Below are 18,287 nucleotides of genomic sequence, written 5' to 3'. Positions count from 1 at the left end.
AACGCGTGCAACAGTTCGCGCCGCTGCTCTATATATAGTGTAAGCGTGCAACAGTCGCGGCCGCGAAGAGCAATGGAGCCGCGTTAATGCAATGGTAGAAAAACTATCGGCAATAATAGGTGAAATAGAGTAGGGCTCTGATGCCTAGGTTTAAAACCTCCCATATCGTAACTTTGTAAATGGGGGTACACTCTTAAAATTGACATGACGTCTTCTTCAAGGGTGTTGTTCTAATACTTTCTTACAAGAAAATATGTCATTGGGGATGTCAGAAAGGCTGGGAACAAAACGTCTTTAACGAGCCCAGGTACTCTTGTTTGCACTGTTTTTCACCATTTTCAATACCCAATCAATCATCAAAGGCAGCATGTATCTGACTGCTAGAACATTTAAGTAAAAAAAACATCATCAAAATTATTATTTAGATCTACGATTTAACATACAAGTTCTGTAATGTTATTTAAACAGTTGTGTGTTCAGGGTTCAATGATTTATGATAGGGAGTGTTGCCTTTACAATTACAGTTTAATCAGTCTAACTGAGTCTTAAGGCACCAGCGCAAGTTTTAGTTGTAGTTACTGTACCAGGTGTAAACATTTCTTTTAAAGAGGATTATCAAGGGACTGCTTTACTATTTCAACAGTGGCTTTTTATGTAAAATAAAGGAGGATTAGCATTACCGCGGAAGATGAATTCCTGGAGAAGACCTCTACATGGAGTGTTAAACTAGTGGACCAATGGAGGCTTATTTTGCCATTGTGGAATTCAATAGCTCTGCCTGATATCATACATTTTTTCTATTTTACATATTGTTAAATGATTCATTGCTAGATTTTTAAATGATTCATGAAATTGTGGGTTAATAATAGTGATGTCACGATCATCGATTATACTCGATCATCGGTTGAACAGTGGCTCGAACCAAGGCGCTTGGTTATCACAAAAATCCATAATCGATTTTCATTTGGGAAAAAAAAAAAGTTTTTTTTTTAAAACTGAACAATGAAAACTTGGAAAAGTGATGAGAATCAGAGATATCATAGCCTACTATACAAGTTATCCCTTTATTAATTAACATACATTTATTATACACACAGTAGTAAACAGTGCAAAACAAACAATAAACAGAGCTAAACAAGCACATACATGCACACGACGTTACGCACACGCAGGCATTCAACACCCTGAGTAACTGATTGTAACCGATCATCGGTTACTTGTGTCCAACCGATGATCGATTACGAAATTACAACCGATTGACAACACTAGTTAATAACAATATGTTGCACTGCATATGTATGTTACTAACCAATAAGGAATCAATTTTGCATGTAAAATCACAAGACTAATAACTAATGCAACATATTTCTGATATAACCTATGACAACACCAGTGTAGATATATATATATATAATAACATAGACCTGTTTAGTGTAGTCTATGTATGCTCTATAAATTGTATGGTTATGGTAATAACAAGGAAAAGTCGGCCTTGTGCAACACATCTGTCCTCAAGCTGATGACTATGCATAGAAGATACGCGTGTGAAATAACCTCGAAACGTCATTTCTGTTTCTTTGGTTCCATTGATGGATTTTCACAGCTGCCTTACATCTGGAGTGCAGGTGCCAAAAATAGTAAAACATTTTAATTAGCCTCAAACAAACAAGTAAGTGGATAATATGTCAGTAAGAAGCCCTGTGCTGCTAACACACACAAGATCAGGTTTCTACATCATTACCGTGGCAGGATAAGCCTTTACTACGTATGGTTGCACTTACAGGATCCCTAACACACCAATGATAAAAGGAAATGAAATCAGTGTTGTAGAATGTAGAGCAATCCAGTGAATAACTGTAGAGGTTAGCATTCAAAAATGGATAAGCTACGTTAGTTCATTCAGTGATGCATTCACGAGCAATTATGCATATTTAGAGAACACAGAATCTTCACATCATTCTTGATATATGCTTGTTGCAAGCGAGCTTACATGTTTTATGAAAGCTGTGAGAAGATGCTCTTTGAAGTATCCATCCACTCGGTCATATGATGTTCAACATTTATTGAGATAAACATTCTAATGAGTAATGCTCAATGTTTGTGTTAGTGTTATTGAATGTGTAAGTGAGTTAAACATCTAAGAATGACACAAAAATGAAGCACAATCTAGTTATTTCCTGTAAATATTACATCCAACACAAGCTCACGATCGTACACACATGCATGCACATATAACGGATGCTCGTATGCTATAACTGTTATTAGCTTAGTTTTCATACTTCTGATTTTCTGTCAACAACGACAGATTCACAGCCTATGTTAGTTTGTTCATACACACCTAAAACCATTGAGCCTACTGTTGTTTGTAGAAGGAGGGAGGCAAAGCCTTTGCTTATGGAAAACTGCTAGTTTGACATGTATCCTGGAGCATACTATTACTAGTGTATCTTATCAGTAAACTAAAAAAAACTCATTGAGCAAGTTCCTATGACTTTGGCATTGTTTCGATAAGCTAGCATAAACTAGGAAGCTTATGAGGTTGATATAGGGTAAAGTAGCTCCAGTGCTATAGTATAGTGCTGCCATGAGGAAGAGGATGGAAGGGGTGGGGGTGTCATTTCCTTGATGGTAATACATCTGCTATTTAGTCATGTATATTCTACGTGCTGTAGAATATATTCACGTGCATGATGATGGGTAGGCTGATTCATAGTAACTTTCCACGCAACCGTATCTGAGCGTAATAGTTATTTATTAACAAGAAGAAATGAGACATGATCTAATATCATTTATTTTTAGCTCATATGACATAGTCAGTTGCAGCTTGTAGAATCGCATGAGCGTGCGTCCGTGCGTCCGGCCGTGCGTCCGGCCGTGCGTCCGTGCGTCAACAGTTGTGCACAAATCTAAACGGCTCGACGTACGGTCACGATATTCGGAACGTGGGGGGGTAATCCGAAAACGAGTTGGGATGTTGAAGCTGGGGGGTCAAAGGTCAAAAGTCAAGAGGTGTAAAGTAAAAGAAGGGGAACATTCCCTCCTAAACTTAAGGTATAGGGAGGAAATGCAGAATTGCGGCACAAATCTAAACGGCTCGACCTAGGCTCGTGATAGTCGGTGTATAGCATTATGGTAGGAAAAGCCACCACTGTGCCGAAATTGGAGGTCACAGGACAAAGGTCAATAGGGCACAGGGCAGATTTTAGACATTTTTTGAGGACATGGTCTGACGGAGCGATTGAAAAACTTTTTTGTTTCAGCTGTGACCTAGCATTTTTATGGCTTTATTGAAAGGACCATGAACTGTACTTTCTGCTGACATGCGAAGAGTAACTGACCGATAACCTTTTGACCCTCAAGAGGAGGTTAAACATGGATTTTGTTTACTGCTTACTGTGAGAAAGAATTTGACTGCCGGTTTGGCTTAGTAGAATCGTATACATGCCTGGATGTATGAGGCTACAATGTCACAGTGAAATTTCAAAAGCTAAATTTGGTTGAGAAGGTTTATGCTCCATAAAATCGTATAATTTCTATGGATTCTGACTGTCAGTGTGTTACATGTAACTTAATATGCCCTGCCAGTGCATGTGGTGGTGATAGTTACGTACGGTGTAGTTTTTGCCTGCGTTAATAAATGGATGAGTGCTTACCTATTCTGTCGTTGCAAATAGTGTTGCTATACTACGTACGATGGGAGCTTCCATTCTTTAATCTTAAGACATTCAAACGTACGCGCCATCTCGTGGCAACTTTCATAACGATCCCAACGAACAGTTTCTTCGAGAAGGTTGCCTAATACCATTCCCAGTGTTCGAAATAAGGGCTATCCGTTTGTCCGTACTTGTCCATTTCCACGGAGGCAAGTAATCTTAGGTAGCTTGTCGCCGAGGACAAAGCCAGCCTGTTTTAGTAGCCATATTTTTATAATGTTTCTACCGATCGCTGGCCGCTGCTTGGAAACCCCGAGTTAAGACATAGTTATAAACATGGTGCTGCGCCGGTGCACCGCGGAATTTATATAGTATAAACCATTTATGTGAAGTTATACTATAAAAACGTTACCGCCTTCTAGCTCACGAAACGGTCTGCTAGGGTTAGAAAGACCATCAGACAATCAGTCTGATAGACAATCCAGACAGTCTGTATAGACAATCAGTATACAGCACTTCGGCCGGCAGCAGGCTACCGCCTCGGAGAAAGAGGCAAAATTGAGAGAGAGAGGAGAGATGAGAGAGCAAGGGAGGAAGAGAGTGAGAGAGGACAGAGGAGAGCAGCGGACCGCCCCGAGAGGGGAAGAGAGAGAGAGGGAGAGAGAGGAGAGGAGAGAGAGAGAGAGAGAGAGAGGGATGGAGAGTGAGAGAGAGAGGGATGAGAGAGGAAGAGAGAGAGGGATAGAGAGAGAGAGAGAGGAGGAAGATAGGAGAAGTGAAGAGTGAGAGGGAGAGATAGACACACGCAGAGCGAGAGAGAGAGAGAGATGAAGAGATAGAGAGAGGAGAGAGAGACGATGCAGATGAGCTGAAGGGAGGAGAGAGAGAGAGGACGAGAGAAAGAGAAGCAAAGACAAAGACAAGAACAGAGAGAGGACAACGAGGGAGATGAGTGTGAGCGAGCGAGAGAGAGAGGCAGAGAGAGAGGCAAGAGAGAGCAGATGTGATCGGAGGCGAGAGGGAGAGGGAAGAGAGAGAGAGAGAAGAGACTGAGAGAGAGAGGATGAGAGAGAGCGCGAAGGAAGAGAGAGCAAGAGCCGAGAAAGCAAAGAGAAGAATGAGAGAGCACAACGAGGTCCGAGAGCGAACGCCGGCAATGGGAAGGTGCGCTCTTGATCTCGTTGCCACGTGATTTTAGCCATCAGAACACTCGCCGCGTCAGTGTGAGCACGCTGTCGCTCTCGGCACTTGTTTAAATAAACTCACCTGACAATTTTATGTACTGGCAGCGTCGTGGGCGCATTGCTGCCAGGGCTCTTATATGGCCCTAATCGCATTTTTAGACTCGCACTTGACATCGTCAAGCTGAGATATTGCCAACTTGGGTCGTCGGGCTCCGTCGTACGTCCGTCGTCGTTCCATCTAACATTTGGCGTCCGGTCAACGATAACTTCAGAAACCGTTGACCACAGTTTAAAATATTGGTATAGTTGTATTGCTATTGCTCCTCATATTGAACGGTCCTATTTGGAGCACGCCAGTCGACGTACTCTCGAGCCACGGCATTTTTTGGCAAACAAATCGGGAATTTCATTAGTGCAGGTCAGGTTCAACGGATTTTGCTCATTTATTTGCCGTATGATGACATAAGGCTAGGGGTTTGATACTTTAAAAAAAAAAAGTTGCAACATTAGGTACGGTTTGGGCAATTATATAGCATATTAATTATAGACGCGCAGAACAAACAGTCTGTCGGTGCTCACACTGTCTGGGTGCGTGTTACAAGAGTTTCATTGACAACTAATATTTAATGCAAATTTGCGTATTTCCTCTGCCACCCTGCCGATAAAACGTCTATATCTAATAATGTAGAGTAAAGTCGTACGGTACATGTGCAGAACGCAGCACTAACCTATTTATTTCGACGCCATCGCTAGAGAAACCATTCAAAGCGGGCGTAGTAGCGCATACTACCGTCAACAAAGTATGGTGATTCATTTTGGTTTATAAATTATTATTGCGATATAACAGCATGGCAACCGTGTGTACCGCCTAGAGAAAAACTTCAAAGAAATAACACGACTTCCATGGCAACTAATTAACCTTGACAAAGTTTGTTTGGCGCGGAAACACCATTGTCACGTAGCGTATATAGCAGCTACGTGATAAGCGTATTCTCTCAATTTACACGTAACACTCGGGCGAGCTCCGCTTTTAGGCAGGTGCCTAAATCTGAATATATAAAAAACGTTAAAGGCGACATTTAGCAGTCGCTCGAATAAGCGTTGTCCGGTGTCCCGAGACAACCACAGAATTTGTGCCGGACAACCTAACCAGGTCTGAGGCATTGTCCGGCGGACAACCAAGAAAAGTTGACGAAAAGACGACTCTTATTTATGTCTTTCTCAGTGGTTCTCCAAGCACACTTAAGCCTGATGGCCGCCACTTAATCTATGGTGTGGGGAAAGCGACGCCATACCAGCGCCCTATTTCCAACACGGTCGTATATGTCACGCTTTTCTGACTTTATGAGAGTGTGAAACTCATTTGGAACCAGCAAACAGCAAGTTCACCCCTACATTTTGGTATTTATCTCCATTATTTTATTTTTGAATGTTTCCGATGCTTTGCCATGCAATTTGCCAAAACAACAACATGCAGTGGGGATTCATGTATGATTCCGCAAGTTAAAAAAAAGGAGAATGTCGTAGTCAGAATGAAGGGCTGTACATGTACTCAAATAGTGTGCAAAAAATTTTTTCGTATACCAGTTTTCTTCCTTTGCGAAATCTTACATTTTCAAATTTTTACTGGGGAGACCCCATTGACCCCCCCGCATGTGTTTTTCACCCCCTCCTTGGAATCCAGACCCCGCCACTGAACAATTAACAATATCTTGGGAGCAGTAGAACCAATGGAACAAAAATGTCCCTTTTCACATGGCCACCCAAAATACGAAAGATGCAGGAAGGTAGAGCGAGGCCGCGGTGTGGAGAGGGGAGGCGGAGGAGCCAGTTAAAAATATTAAGCTCATATCCACTATTTGCGCAGTTTTGCTGTTCTTTGCCACCCTTCGTAAAAAATCTGGCCTACACCACTGCTTTTGGGTGTTCTGAACCAATATCTATTATGTGATTGAAAATAGGAGATTTGGGGATATTTTTTTTGGCGACAACCAGAAATTGTTGCGGACAACCCGATTTGATGCCTGGGTTGGTCCGCAGGACAACCACATTTTTTTTCTTATTTCGAGCACTGTTTAGGTGTAACGCCATCACTCGCCCACATCTCACGACTTTCACATCTCAAACATTATTTTCACATAAAAAAATTACACATATAATTATCAAAGTTATAGTAATGATTCTCCCCCATATATACTCTTCGCTTCTATAATGTACGTCAATGGTTGCTCAATTAAAACTGACTTCTTTTCACTCACTCATTTGTGTCTTTTTTTGTAATTGGCACTTTTATTTTAAATGCCCCTCAAGATGATTGTAGGTTAATCTGAGACTAATCCATCCAATGTCTTATGTGGGCGGCCTAAGCGCGCCCAGTGACTAATATTACAATGTGCTGTCACCTGCGTACTAGTGGCAAAAATATTACAGCACCAAAATAGCATTTTCATTCTGCATAATGATGCTGATATTGACTAATTAATTAATCATATAGGGACCAATAATGCAGGTAGCAGCAGGATACTATCAGTTGTGGTATGTAAAATAGCCACTGTCAGTGTTAGGGTAGTGATGCTCAGGTTTATTTATAAGCACTATTGTGAGCTTTAAAGTATGTGTGTGTGTGCGTGCGTGCGTGCGTGCGTGCGTGCGTGCGTGCGTGCGTGCTGATGTTTGTGTCTGTGGCAGTCCTTTGTGTTCCTTCTTTACCTTATATTTTGTGAGACGAGAGCAGTTGCACTGTAATTTGTAAAAATAAAAAAGTTGTAAAAGTGCTATTATGATTGCAGTCATCTCCAACTTCAAATCTGACAAACAGGAGGCCCTCTTTTTACAAGTTGGCGACTCGGTACATATATCGGAGAGAAATGAAGGTTAGTTGCAGCTAGCTCACTTCAAATGGGATCTATTAGTACCAGAATATCCGTGTGGTAGATGCCTTCATGGTACACCAATAACCGTGGCAGCAATGCATTCTACTGGGATTGAACGAATTGTATGTTGATAAATCGCATGTTATTTTATGTTCAAATGTGTTACTATGTGCTAATTCTTGTTGACATTTTAAGTTTATAGACATTCAGTTTCTGTAAAATTATGTTTCTGGAATTTTATTTTTATGTTGATTGTATATATGTAAATTTTTTTAATACTATTTAGTAGTTGATAAACTGCCCTGATTTCACTTGATTAATCGTTTTTGTATGTGTAATGAGCTTCGTTTAGTAGAATGTAATTTTAACATTGTTGTATGGTGAAGTGGAAACCGAGTGAGGTCTCTTTTGCGAGCCAGCATGCTTGCTTGCTAGTTCACATTCTTCTGGTGTTGCCTTCCAGACTGGTACAGAGGATACAACATGCGTAACAGGACCAAGAAGGGAATCTTCCCAAAGACTCATGTGCATATCAAGGATGGCGTTGTTGTCAACAGGTATGTTGCTAATAACATTACTGCTACATATTCCATGGGATCTCTCAACTCAGGCAACCTTGACATTTTGCTTGTGGTCAATTTTGGGAGGTTCTACTTATGAGAACGCAAAAGCAATGCACTGCTAACTCTAGCACGTTTAGGGATTAAACAGCGGCTTGTTTACAGAATTACAGATAGTTTGTGAGTGAAATATGCGAAACGTTTGTTTTCCACAGAAACTACGAGACGGTGGTGCCAAAGGAATCACCGGTGGTATTGGAAATCACCTCAGTGCTACGTGAATGGGGCACCATCTGGAAACAATTATTTGTTGTGAGTAAAGCTAGGGAAGGGATTCACTCATGTTTTGTACTAATATTGATCCAGTTGTTTCAGGGCCTGCTTAAACTTTGTCCGATTTAAATCCTAAGTATGGAAATGGAATAGGACAGATTTTAAATGATGGTGTATACATACACAGATATTGATCACTGACCGGCAATCGCATGTTTAACACTTCCTGACAACCTACTGCGCTATTGCTACGTAATGTTATACATTGTGTTCATTACTGTAGTAGCAGGCTGGTATGAAGAAAGGTAAAAAATTCTAACTTGTTACAAGATGTAGTTGTCAAGGATGCATTGACGTTTCGAGCAAAAGTGTTCTTGATTCTACACAATGCAGTAGTTTCTAAATATAGATCATGGCTTTGTGATTTCAGACGGGCAGTTCTCACTTTGAGAAGATCCGAATCATGATGAACGAACTGATCAACTTCCGAAGTCAGATCATGTCGGGAACGCTACCTGTGGTATGTGATGCTCAACTTTCTAGCGACTGTCATCATCTAGATTCTAGAAGCAGTTATTTTTACAGATATGTTTATGTTAAGGAGAGAGTGAGAAATGAGAATATGCACCGCATATATGTATATATATTTATATAATTATGTACATACACTGTCATGATGCGGTACAGATGGCTCTACATTGACTCAATTCACACAAGCAGTGTGAGTGTGATATAAATGTGTACAGGGGAGCCTATACCATCTTCACGAAACACAGATCTTCTGTACAACCCTACGAGTGTTCGATAAGCTTATATTATTACCTTATTATTTATTATTTTATTTTATTTATTATTACATTATTATTAGCTTATATTATTACCACTCTATGCCATTGAGCTATAAAAATAGTGACAAACTTTTCGTTCAAATTTTCATTCTCAAGTTCCTAACGAAGAAAATGGAAGGATAAGGGAGCGAGGTTTGTGCTCCAGTAGTGCTACCACTGTTCTTTTGCTCTTGCGTGTAGGATGAGTTGAAGGAGGTGAAGCAGCAGGTGACCGCAGCCATAGACAGGGGCAACCTGATGCTGGAACTTGACCTGGTCGTGCGGGATGAGCAGGGTAATGTCCTGGATCCGGACGAGACTAGCACCATCCAGCTCTTCCGACAGGTAGAGTTACGAAGCTGGTTGCGTGGAACTCATCTGCAGTGATTGTGAACTGTCCGTGGACGGCTAGACGTTTAGCTTAGGAATGTGCTTGAAAATGAAATTGGCGAGAAGGTCTTGTGTAATGTTTTGCCACTAGATATTTGGAAGCATTCTTAGAGTTTGTGTGGTTCTCACGTTTTCAGGTTTCTACTTTAATTACTGTTATAGCCTGCTGGTGTATACTTTAAAATGGCTGGGGGAGGATAATAGTGCTGAACAGGAAATTTCACATAATGTTTTTTCGATAAAGTAGTGGGTCAGGAATAGTATGTACGGTAGTCGTTTGGGTTGTTATGGTATTCCATGCTCCTGATTCGTTGAGAAGCATCACCTGTCACATTGAATAAGCTGGCTGCATCAGCCAAGCACTCAGATTCGTTGACCAATGTGCGACGATCGTTGCGATCGGGTAAGCGTGCTGAGGTTGCTGATTGATTGGCAGCACGAGGAGGCCGTGCAGCGTCTGCTGCAGGTGCGGAGGAGGGACAGCCGGCTGTCGCAGCCGACGATCGCGCGATTCGCAAACAACCTGTTCGTCTCGCCGAAGAACTTTGTCTGCGCGAACGCGAAGAGCGACTGTGAGCTGCTGCTGTCTCTCTACGATGCCACCGAGTGCAAGTTCTTCACGTAAGCAATTCAACGAGACTCCAAGAACGGGGCTAGAGTTATTCGCAGTTATTCGATTGTACAGGAAACTTGCTTTCTTGCAGAAATGTTTGAGTAAGACTAAGAGGGGGAGGGATACGTGCGCAGCGTGGAATTCATGCGCTGGGTACAGGAAGCAAACCATGTAAGGCTGCCACGGAAAGTTATTGCAGTGGACATTGGGCTTATTTTCGAGGCACCTTGCTAAATAAGGAGGTTTGGGGAACAGCCGTGGCAGTGGCAGTTGCTGGAATTGAGCCCTGTCGAAATGTGCTTCTGAATGGTGAAAGAGCTAGCAATGATAAAACTGAAGACGTGTAGACGGTAACTAGGAATGAAGTATACCTACATGACTATCCTGACATGGAGCAGCGTAGTTTGTCCTGGCAGTGTCCGCACTGTTTCTAGTTTTTAATTCTTCATTACTGTGTTGCAGCGAAAGCTACTGGATAAAGTGGGAAGGAATTGGACAGGAACGTGAGACACTGAAAGACTACAGGGCCTTATTCACGGTGGGTGTTTGCATGGCAGTTGTAGACTGAACAGATGAGCTTACTATGTACAATTAAAGATTCTTGAGAGCTTATTATGAGTGAGATGTAAAAAACTGTCATAGCTTGGTCTGGTAACTTGATATATGAGATGTTGGTTCTGGTTTGCTCTATGTAACTGTAAGTAATGACATGTAATCTTAGCCGTACATAATTTGATGTCCCAGTGAACAACAATCAGCGAATTAACTGGCAATCATGCAAAGATATGATTGAAACATGGAATGTATATCAAATTATGGAGGATGTGTTTTTCCATTACAGTAATAACGTAAGTATAATACTTCGGGAGGTTTCCTGAATTAGCATCCAGTCTTACTCTAGGCATAGTGATAGATAATGCGTTCATTAAACTCGGTGAGCACTAGTGAATGAGAAACATGAATGCTATTAGAAAATTATACATGTGCATTTTGCAGAGTTTAGGTAATGTAATGGCAGTATCAATGTTGTAGAACATTTTTCAACATAGATCATATTTGTACTCGGTCTTATTCGCTGTCACACGCTTGCACGATGTCTGAACCTACTTGGACTTTCCTTAAGCTATTTTGAGTGCCCTCAGGTTCTGTACCATTTAATCATATCCGTTACGTTAACCTACACATTTGTCATGCCCAGTGTATAGTATAATGGATGCTCTAAAACCGATAACAGAGTCCTGTGCACTCTGTGTTATTTAACACAGTTTATATGAAGCTACTGATTGAAGCCTAAATGCAAGAATTGTAACAAGTCTAACGACAGTGCACATGTTGTATTTAGGACCTCGGTAACAGGGACCTGAGCCGAGAAAAAGTGATCCTGGTGTGTCAGGTGATCCGGATAGGCAACATGGACTGGAAGGAAACGGATAAACACGAGAAAAAGTGTAAAGACAAACAGAACATACGCCGACCATTCGGCGTGGCAGGCACGTTAAAATTCTTCTTTTGCGTAATGTACTTGCATAACTTGTGCGCGTTTGAATAAAGGAGAACGTGACGTAAAAGGGTGAGAGAAGGTGACAAGGAGTATGTGAGGGAGACATGGTATGATAGAGTGCTCTGAGCAATATCAAGTGTTGTCTAAATCGTATTATTACACTTCATTACATTTTGCCGGCTCTGTTCCTTTAGTGATGGACATCACAGACATCATGGCAGGCAAGATAGAAAGTGACGAAGACAAGCACCACTTCCTGCCCTTTGTCTAGTAAGTGCCTGTTATTTATTCTACCACGAGCAATTTCGCCAACCTTGTGTCCGTCTACGTCATTGGCACTTACACATGTATGCTTTTGCTCGTCTCATAGCTGTGGTGAGCGAGACTTCTTGGAGACCGTCATTAAGAAGGTCATTACTGCCAAGGAGGTCAACCACAAGGGTCAGGGGCTGTGGACTGCTCTCAAGCTGCTTCCAGGAGACTTCAAACAGGTGCGTCAAGAATGTGTTTAGAGTAGCAGCTAGGCAGTTGCTGCTATGCACCTCTAGTCGATTGCATCTTCCCAATGCAATCTTGTGTGCCTTCCTTGTAGCATAGCGGCAACGTCGGTGTTGCAAATGCACGTTATTTTGGGTTAGGGTTAGGGTTCTCATCTTCCCTCGGGCTTCCCGCCTCAATGTAATATTGGATTTGTGCTGTTGGCAGGCAAGAGAAGAGCACCCTCACCTGGTCTCGATCAGCACTTGTCTCGTCAGGAAGATGGGCTTTCCAGAGGTCATCTTGCCTGGTGAGTCTTCGGTCGTGTGTTAGTCTAGCCCGGCGCAGGTCCTGCCAAGACGTGCATGAACAAGCTGTTCCTTTTCTTGATGTGGTCACTGCAAAATCGTCAAGGATACTATCCGAATCGAAACACTAATATATATTCTGGACTGGACCTAAATTAAAATTAATAAAGTTCAATGAATGCTGATGAGTTTACAATGTAATCTTTCTACACTAAAAAATGTGCATGGCAAAGATAATAATGAAACTAGATGCTAATTACAAACCCACAATTACATAGTATGTCTGTATGTGCTCATTTTGTTAATGTTTTTCATGCTGTTATCAAACTACACAGTGCATATGTACAATAACGAACATCATTGCAGGTGATGTGCGCAACGACGTGTACCTAACGTTGCTGCAGGGGGAGTTTGCAAAGGGCAGCAAGACTTCGGACAAGAATGTTGAAGTTACCGTCAGCGTGCGCAGCCACGACGGCAAAGTTTTGCCGGTAGTTATTCCTGATGCCGCGGGTGTGAGATGAGGGGTGAAAAATACGTTATGGGGCTTTCTTACTGGAGCAGTGAACTCTCTATTAGGGTTTTGGTTAGGGTTACATAGAAGTGCCAACGTTTGTAGCATTGTGTAGTTATTCGAGGTGATGGGAATCAAATATCAGGCAGCGTTTATTTGTTCTTTTTCTACTCTGCGGCTACCATGAATAAATGTTATCAGAAGGAAAGGTAAAAAAAAAGTTGCATCTGATGGTGCTAGGCCCCAAGCTCAGTTGGTCTTCGCAGCATAAAACTTCTTCTCTCCCACGTGAAACCTCGCACTGATGTGTGATGATCTTGGCAGAATGTGATCAGTCTGGAGTCGAGTAATGAGATGTCCAGTATGTACCGGTCAGTCGTTTACTACCACGAAGACAAGCCACGATGGAATGAGACGTTCCAGGTAGGTTGCTCGCACGCTTGCTCATTATAGGCATGCTGAAGTCTGCATAGAGCAGTTCTTACAATCTTTTAAGGCGTGATCAGTGATGTATGTATTTATTGATGGGTAAGCTTCTTAAAGCCTGTATTGCGAGATTTTTGCTCAGAAAAACTAAATATAGCTGAATATAGTCTCACCTGACAGTGGAAATATCACTGATTATACCAACATTCAAAACACCAAGATTTTATGCAGCTATAGCATAGACAAATTTATTTGACCACATCATACCAGCAATAAATTTTATCGTGTCCCGACTCTCAAAATCACAAATAGCGTCTTCAAACAAGTGCACATAATTAAAACAAAAGGGCGTGCAATTCTGTTTGGTAAATATTATTGAGTTTTTATGTCAATAATTCAGAGCACTTTCTGTCATTGTCATTCCCGTGTTACTATCTGACTGGCAATCCACAAGCTTCTCTAATAACAGACTTTACGTGGCATTAGTACTACACTGCTGTTACGCTAGTATGAACGTCTGTGTTTACACTCTGATCTGATTTCTACGGTGCGACGGTATGCATTACTGCACCGTGATAGATGTCTCGCGCTACCGCGAGAAAGTCCGAGAGATGGCAACGGTAAACAGAAACAGAACGCAAAATTGTAATCGTGCATGATTTGGTGAATACGAAGGTTCTAAGACATTTTATCATTACTCTAGACAATTGCTGTTACTCAAGCAATAACGGAAGGTATCATGAAAGTGGGGGAAACACTGGAAAATTCTCACAATAGTTACTTTAAGCTTACTAACCATTTTGTGGAAAAACGGCTTTAATTCTCTCTCTTACTGTTTTATCTCGAGTTATTAGTGTAAATGTTAACTCTATATAATCTGATGTTAATCGTATTATTAGCTGGTGTTTGAACTGGATGACAACGTGGTAACGACAGGTGTGTTAATGTGTTGCTAATGCATTTGTGACAGGTGGCAGTACCTATAGAGGAGTTCTACAATGCACACCTGCGGTTTGACTTCAAGCACCGGTCGTCGAGTGAGGTGAAGGACAAGGTGGAGAAACCCTTTGCTCTCTCCTACGTCAAACTCATGCAGGCTAACGGAACAACTCTGCTAGACGGCAACCACGAGCTCCTTGTCTACAAGGTCAGTTACAGACGACAGTGTTTGCTACTTGTCAAATGTACAGTCGGTTTTAAGAGCTGGCACGTGCTTCTCACTTGGCTATAAGGTCAGGTTTATTAGGGGCAGCACTCATTGTTTCATCCGAAAGGGGCACCCACTCCCTGCTTGTTATACTACAGAGTAAGTTCATTACGTGTTACGTAACAGAGTAACTAAAGTACATGTTACACTACAGAGTATGTTATTGGCTACGTTTATTCATTTTGCTTCCAACTAGCTTTACAGTCTGTCACATATCTTGTTCCACAGATCGAGCACAAAAAGTCGATCGACATGCTCAACTACCTCGTGGTTCCGGGAACAAGGCAGGAGGCAGAGCTGAGCGGTAATCAGTATGGCAGCCAGGTGGCGCTCAGTAAGAACTCGAGCGGCCTCACGTACAGTTCGAAAGACTCGTTCACCATCAGCACGACCGTGTGCTCGACCAAGCTCACCCACAACAGTACGTATGCCACACACGCTATCAGCGCCTCTTTCTCTCAATCTCAACTAGCCTCTCGACCCTTCCTTCAGGAAATCCTCTGCGTTTGCTGGCGTGTATCTTGGGATACATATGGATTTTGATGGGAATGGAATGGTATCGTGATTTATAGTGGTTCGCGGCCATTTTTCGGGTTTTTGCCGGTAATGGGACTGTACGTTATGCACGAGTATTTTGCAGCACCTAAGTGTTGCATAGCTAATGAAGTACCCGCGCCACGTGTTCACCTGTTTCTGATGGGTTGGATTTTCAGTTGACTTGCTGGGTCTGCTGAAGTGGCGTGCTAATCCGGACAACCTGAAAAATAACCTGCAGTCTTTGACCAACGTTGACGGAGAGGAGATCGTTAAGGTACTGAAGGAAATATTTAGGTGCCACCTGTGCATAACTATGAGGTATTGTAATATTTCTTTAGTTCTTCCGATATTACTAAATAACGCTTGTAATCACTGCTTGCAATACATATGCAGCATCAAAACAGTAGTGAATTTACTGTACATCCGATATAGTTGGGCATAAAACCCGCGCCACTGTTGGCGTAGGACAATGATTGACATTCATGTGATGCTAGCTATCTACAGGGCTTCATCACTCCTCTGCTTTCCTCTGTTACAGTTCTTACAGGACACACTGGATGCTCTCTTCAACATTCTCATGCACAATTCCGACTCTGACATCTATGATAACCTTGTGTTTGATGCCTTGGTAAGTTTGTGCGTATTGATGTCTTCACTACTTGATTAACAGGCTTGGGGGGGGGGGTAAAATTGCTGGGTAAGGGCTCATTTCGCACCAATACACACCATTAAAACTGATTAAATGATAAAACATGCAAGTTTATATATATAATTATAAGAACCATGGTTATGTTTATGTGTATATATATATAACATAAATATAACCGTGGTTCTTAGTGTCTTAGTGGTTTAACAAGAAATTATATCAAGAAAGAAAAATGACTATCCAAAATCATGGCATTTCAAAACTTCAGGTGTACTAGAAGCACAAATTTAACTTCAAAATTAAATTTTAGTACATTGTGTTCTGTAACTGGAAACTAGCCACAGTTTCCAAAATCCGTGAGTAAATATCACGGAGTACCGGATACACGGTCGACCGCCCAGTGTCGTTCAGAAGGCGAGTGCACTTGCGTTCGCGCTGTTGAACGCGCCTACGGTTAAAATTTGTTGTGAACAACGTTCAACGCCCGAAAGGTGGAATTGAACCACTCCGACGTTAGTCGGCTACAGGTTTGAAGCCTGCACACCACACCAGTGAAGCTCATTCGGGCATATTTTGTAACTACTTCATTTCCTTATATAGACGTTTTTAGCTACCATAATCTATCTGTGGTGTTTAAGCTTGCGATATTGGTTGCATGCACATTTTAAATATTTCGTTCCATTCTTGTTGCTTACACTGTGTCCTGCAGGAATCCGTTCTTAATTCATGATCATGTTTCCTCATGTCATCATGTTTCCTCCTTCATAAATGTTGGTTTTTACTTTTGTATGCAAGTAATACTCAAATTGTTTGTGCTGCCATCTATAATCGTTATGCCTGTAAAAAGATTACAATAGCAGTGTAACAGTTTCTCTGCACTGGATTGAACTGAATGAGATGAACTATTCCTGCAGGGTGCGTGGTACAGTGGTAGTTGAGAAAAAACGTGAAACATAATCTGTCTGTTTGACAGATAGATGTGAATTTTATTTCTACTCCATAATTTGATACCTCTGAAACCACTTCCTCTGCAGAGTTTTCTGAGTGAGAGTGATCTCTTACATCTCTTACAGAGTAATAAGATGTAAGCCCATTTGTAAGATATGTAGATATAGTTTATCATGTGATGTTTTCGATAACAATACCGTACAAGCCCTAGTTCGTCCCTACATATTATTTCATGATAGTAGATCGTTAGCTCCAAAAGCTCTTGGTGCATTAGTATTATGGATTTCTTGTGGAATACCTAGGCAATGCTCCCCACAAGCACTTTTCTGTGGTGCCATGATAATTAAAGATGTGACACTCTAAATAACCTAGCACCATGCAATGAATGTAATGTGTGCCACTCATAATTAAAAATTTAATTAATTGGCAGCACTTTTTTATGCAGTAAATTGAAATTTGATTGGTTTATCCTGATATGGTTTGTTAAATATATGATAGCCACTGAATTCTTATTTTGTGTGCTTTTAGGTATTTGTCATCAGTCTGATATCGGATAGGAAGTACCAGCATTTTAAACCTGTGCTGAATACATACATAACTGAGAACTTCAGTGCAACATTAGCATACAAGTAAGCCATCACCTTGTTGTCTTTACTGTGTGAGTTAATACTCAATAAATACATTAGGATGCTGTAGCGGATAAAATATTTAACATTTATTACAAGAGCCTTAGTTGTGTGGTGTATTTTTATGGCTCATTTTTAAGTTTTATACTGAATTTAGCGATGCGGATATTGAAATATGTGCTGCCTCATTCTTTATGATCAAGAGTAAATAGTCTGAGTTTGGACAAAGTGAAAGGTTGGAATTTTGTTAGTGTGAATTAGTTCAGAATTGCACTATGTTTCATTCTTAGGGATACTGGTTTATTAGAAACACTGCTTCATTAATCACGTTAACCTGTTTACTCACATTAATGGCTGTCATCCTTACCTTTTAGCAAGCTGATGGTTGTTCTGAAGGACTATGTCCAAAATGTTCCGGAGAGACAGAACCTTGACATGCTTCTCAAAGTCATGAAGTCACTCGAATTCATCTTCAAGTTCGTTGTCCGCTCACGTGTGCTGTTTGCAGCGTAAGTGAATTCGTGATTCGTAGATAGGAACTCCCGAATTTTACGTTTCTTGCCCAATCCTCCCTGGCTTAAATGTGTGTACATGAGTTAATGCATTTGCATCTGTATTGTATCTGTGTGTGTTCGTGAGTGTGTGTGTGCATGTGTGCGTGCTTGTGTTTGTGCCTGTGTGTGTGCATGCGTGTGTGTGCGTTCATGAATGTGTAGGTAACACA

General features: G+C 41.4%; 1 protein-coding gene across 1 annotated transcript in view; it reads left to right on the top strand.

Moving 5' to 3' along the window:
* LOC106804662 (dedicator of cytokinesis protein 1-like) overlaps window positions 1-18,287 on the top strand; it is a 66,344-nt gene that overhangs the window by 10,957 nt on the left and 37,100 nt on the right. Inside the window, exons 2-20 of the mRNA XM_014805939.1 lie at window positions 7,627-7,710; window positions 8,174-8,267; window positions 8,486-8,582; window positions 8,974-9,063; window positions 9,572-9,715; window positions 10,197-10,381; window positions 10,836-10,911; window positions 11,716-11,863; window positions 12,069-12,144; window positions 12,245-12,365; window positions 12,580-12,661; window positions 13,026-13,150; window positions 13,498-13,596; window positions 14,570-14,746; window positions 15,035-15,227; window positions 15,520-15,617; window positions 15,882-15,971; window positions 17,466-17,566; window positions 17,938-18,072. Coding sequence (XP_014661425.1) covers window positions 7,627-7,710; window positions 8,174-8,267; window positions 8,486-8,582; window positions 8,974-9,063; window positions 9,572-9,715; window positions 10,197-10,381; window positions 10,836-10,911; window positions 11,716-11,863; window positions 12,069-12,144; window positions 12,245-12,365; window positions 12,580-12,661; window positions 13,026-13,150; window positions 13,498-13,596; window positions 14,570-14,746; window positions 15,035-15,227; window positions 15,520-15,617; window positions 15,882-15,971; window positions 17,466-17,566; window positions 17,938-18,072 — 2,215 coding nt within the window. The remainder of the gene's footprint in view (window positions 1-7,626; window positions 7,711-8,173; window positions 8,268-8,485; window positions 8,583-8,973; window positions 9,064-9,571; window positions 9,716-10,196; window positions 10,382-10,835; window positions 10,912-11,715; window positions 11,864-12,068; window positions 12,145-12,244; window positions 12,366-12,579; window positions 12,662-13,025; window positions 13,151-13,497; window positions 13,597-14,569; window positions 14,747-15,034; window positions 15,228-15,519; window positions 15,618-15,881; window positions 15,972-17,465; window positions 17,567-17,937; window positions 18,073-18,287) is intronic.

Source organism: Priapulus caudatus, unplaced genomic scaffold, assembly GCF_000485595.1.
Source record: "Priapulus caudatus unplaced genomic scaffold, Priapulus_caudatus-5.0.1 Scaffold5, whole genome shotgun sequence".
Classification (NCBI taxonomy): domain Eukaryota; kingdom Metazoa; phylum Priapulida; class Priapulimorpha; order Priapulimorphida; family Priapulidae; genus Priapulus; species Priapulus caudatus.
The sequence above is the reverse complement of the archived record's forward strand: the minus strand, read 5'-3'. Positions and strand labels throughout refer to the sequence as shown.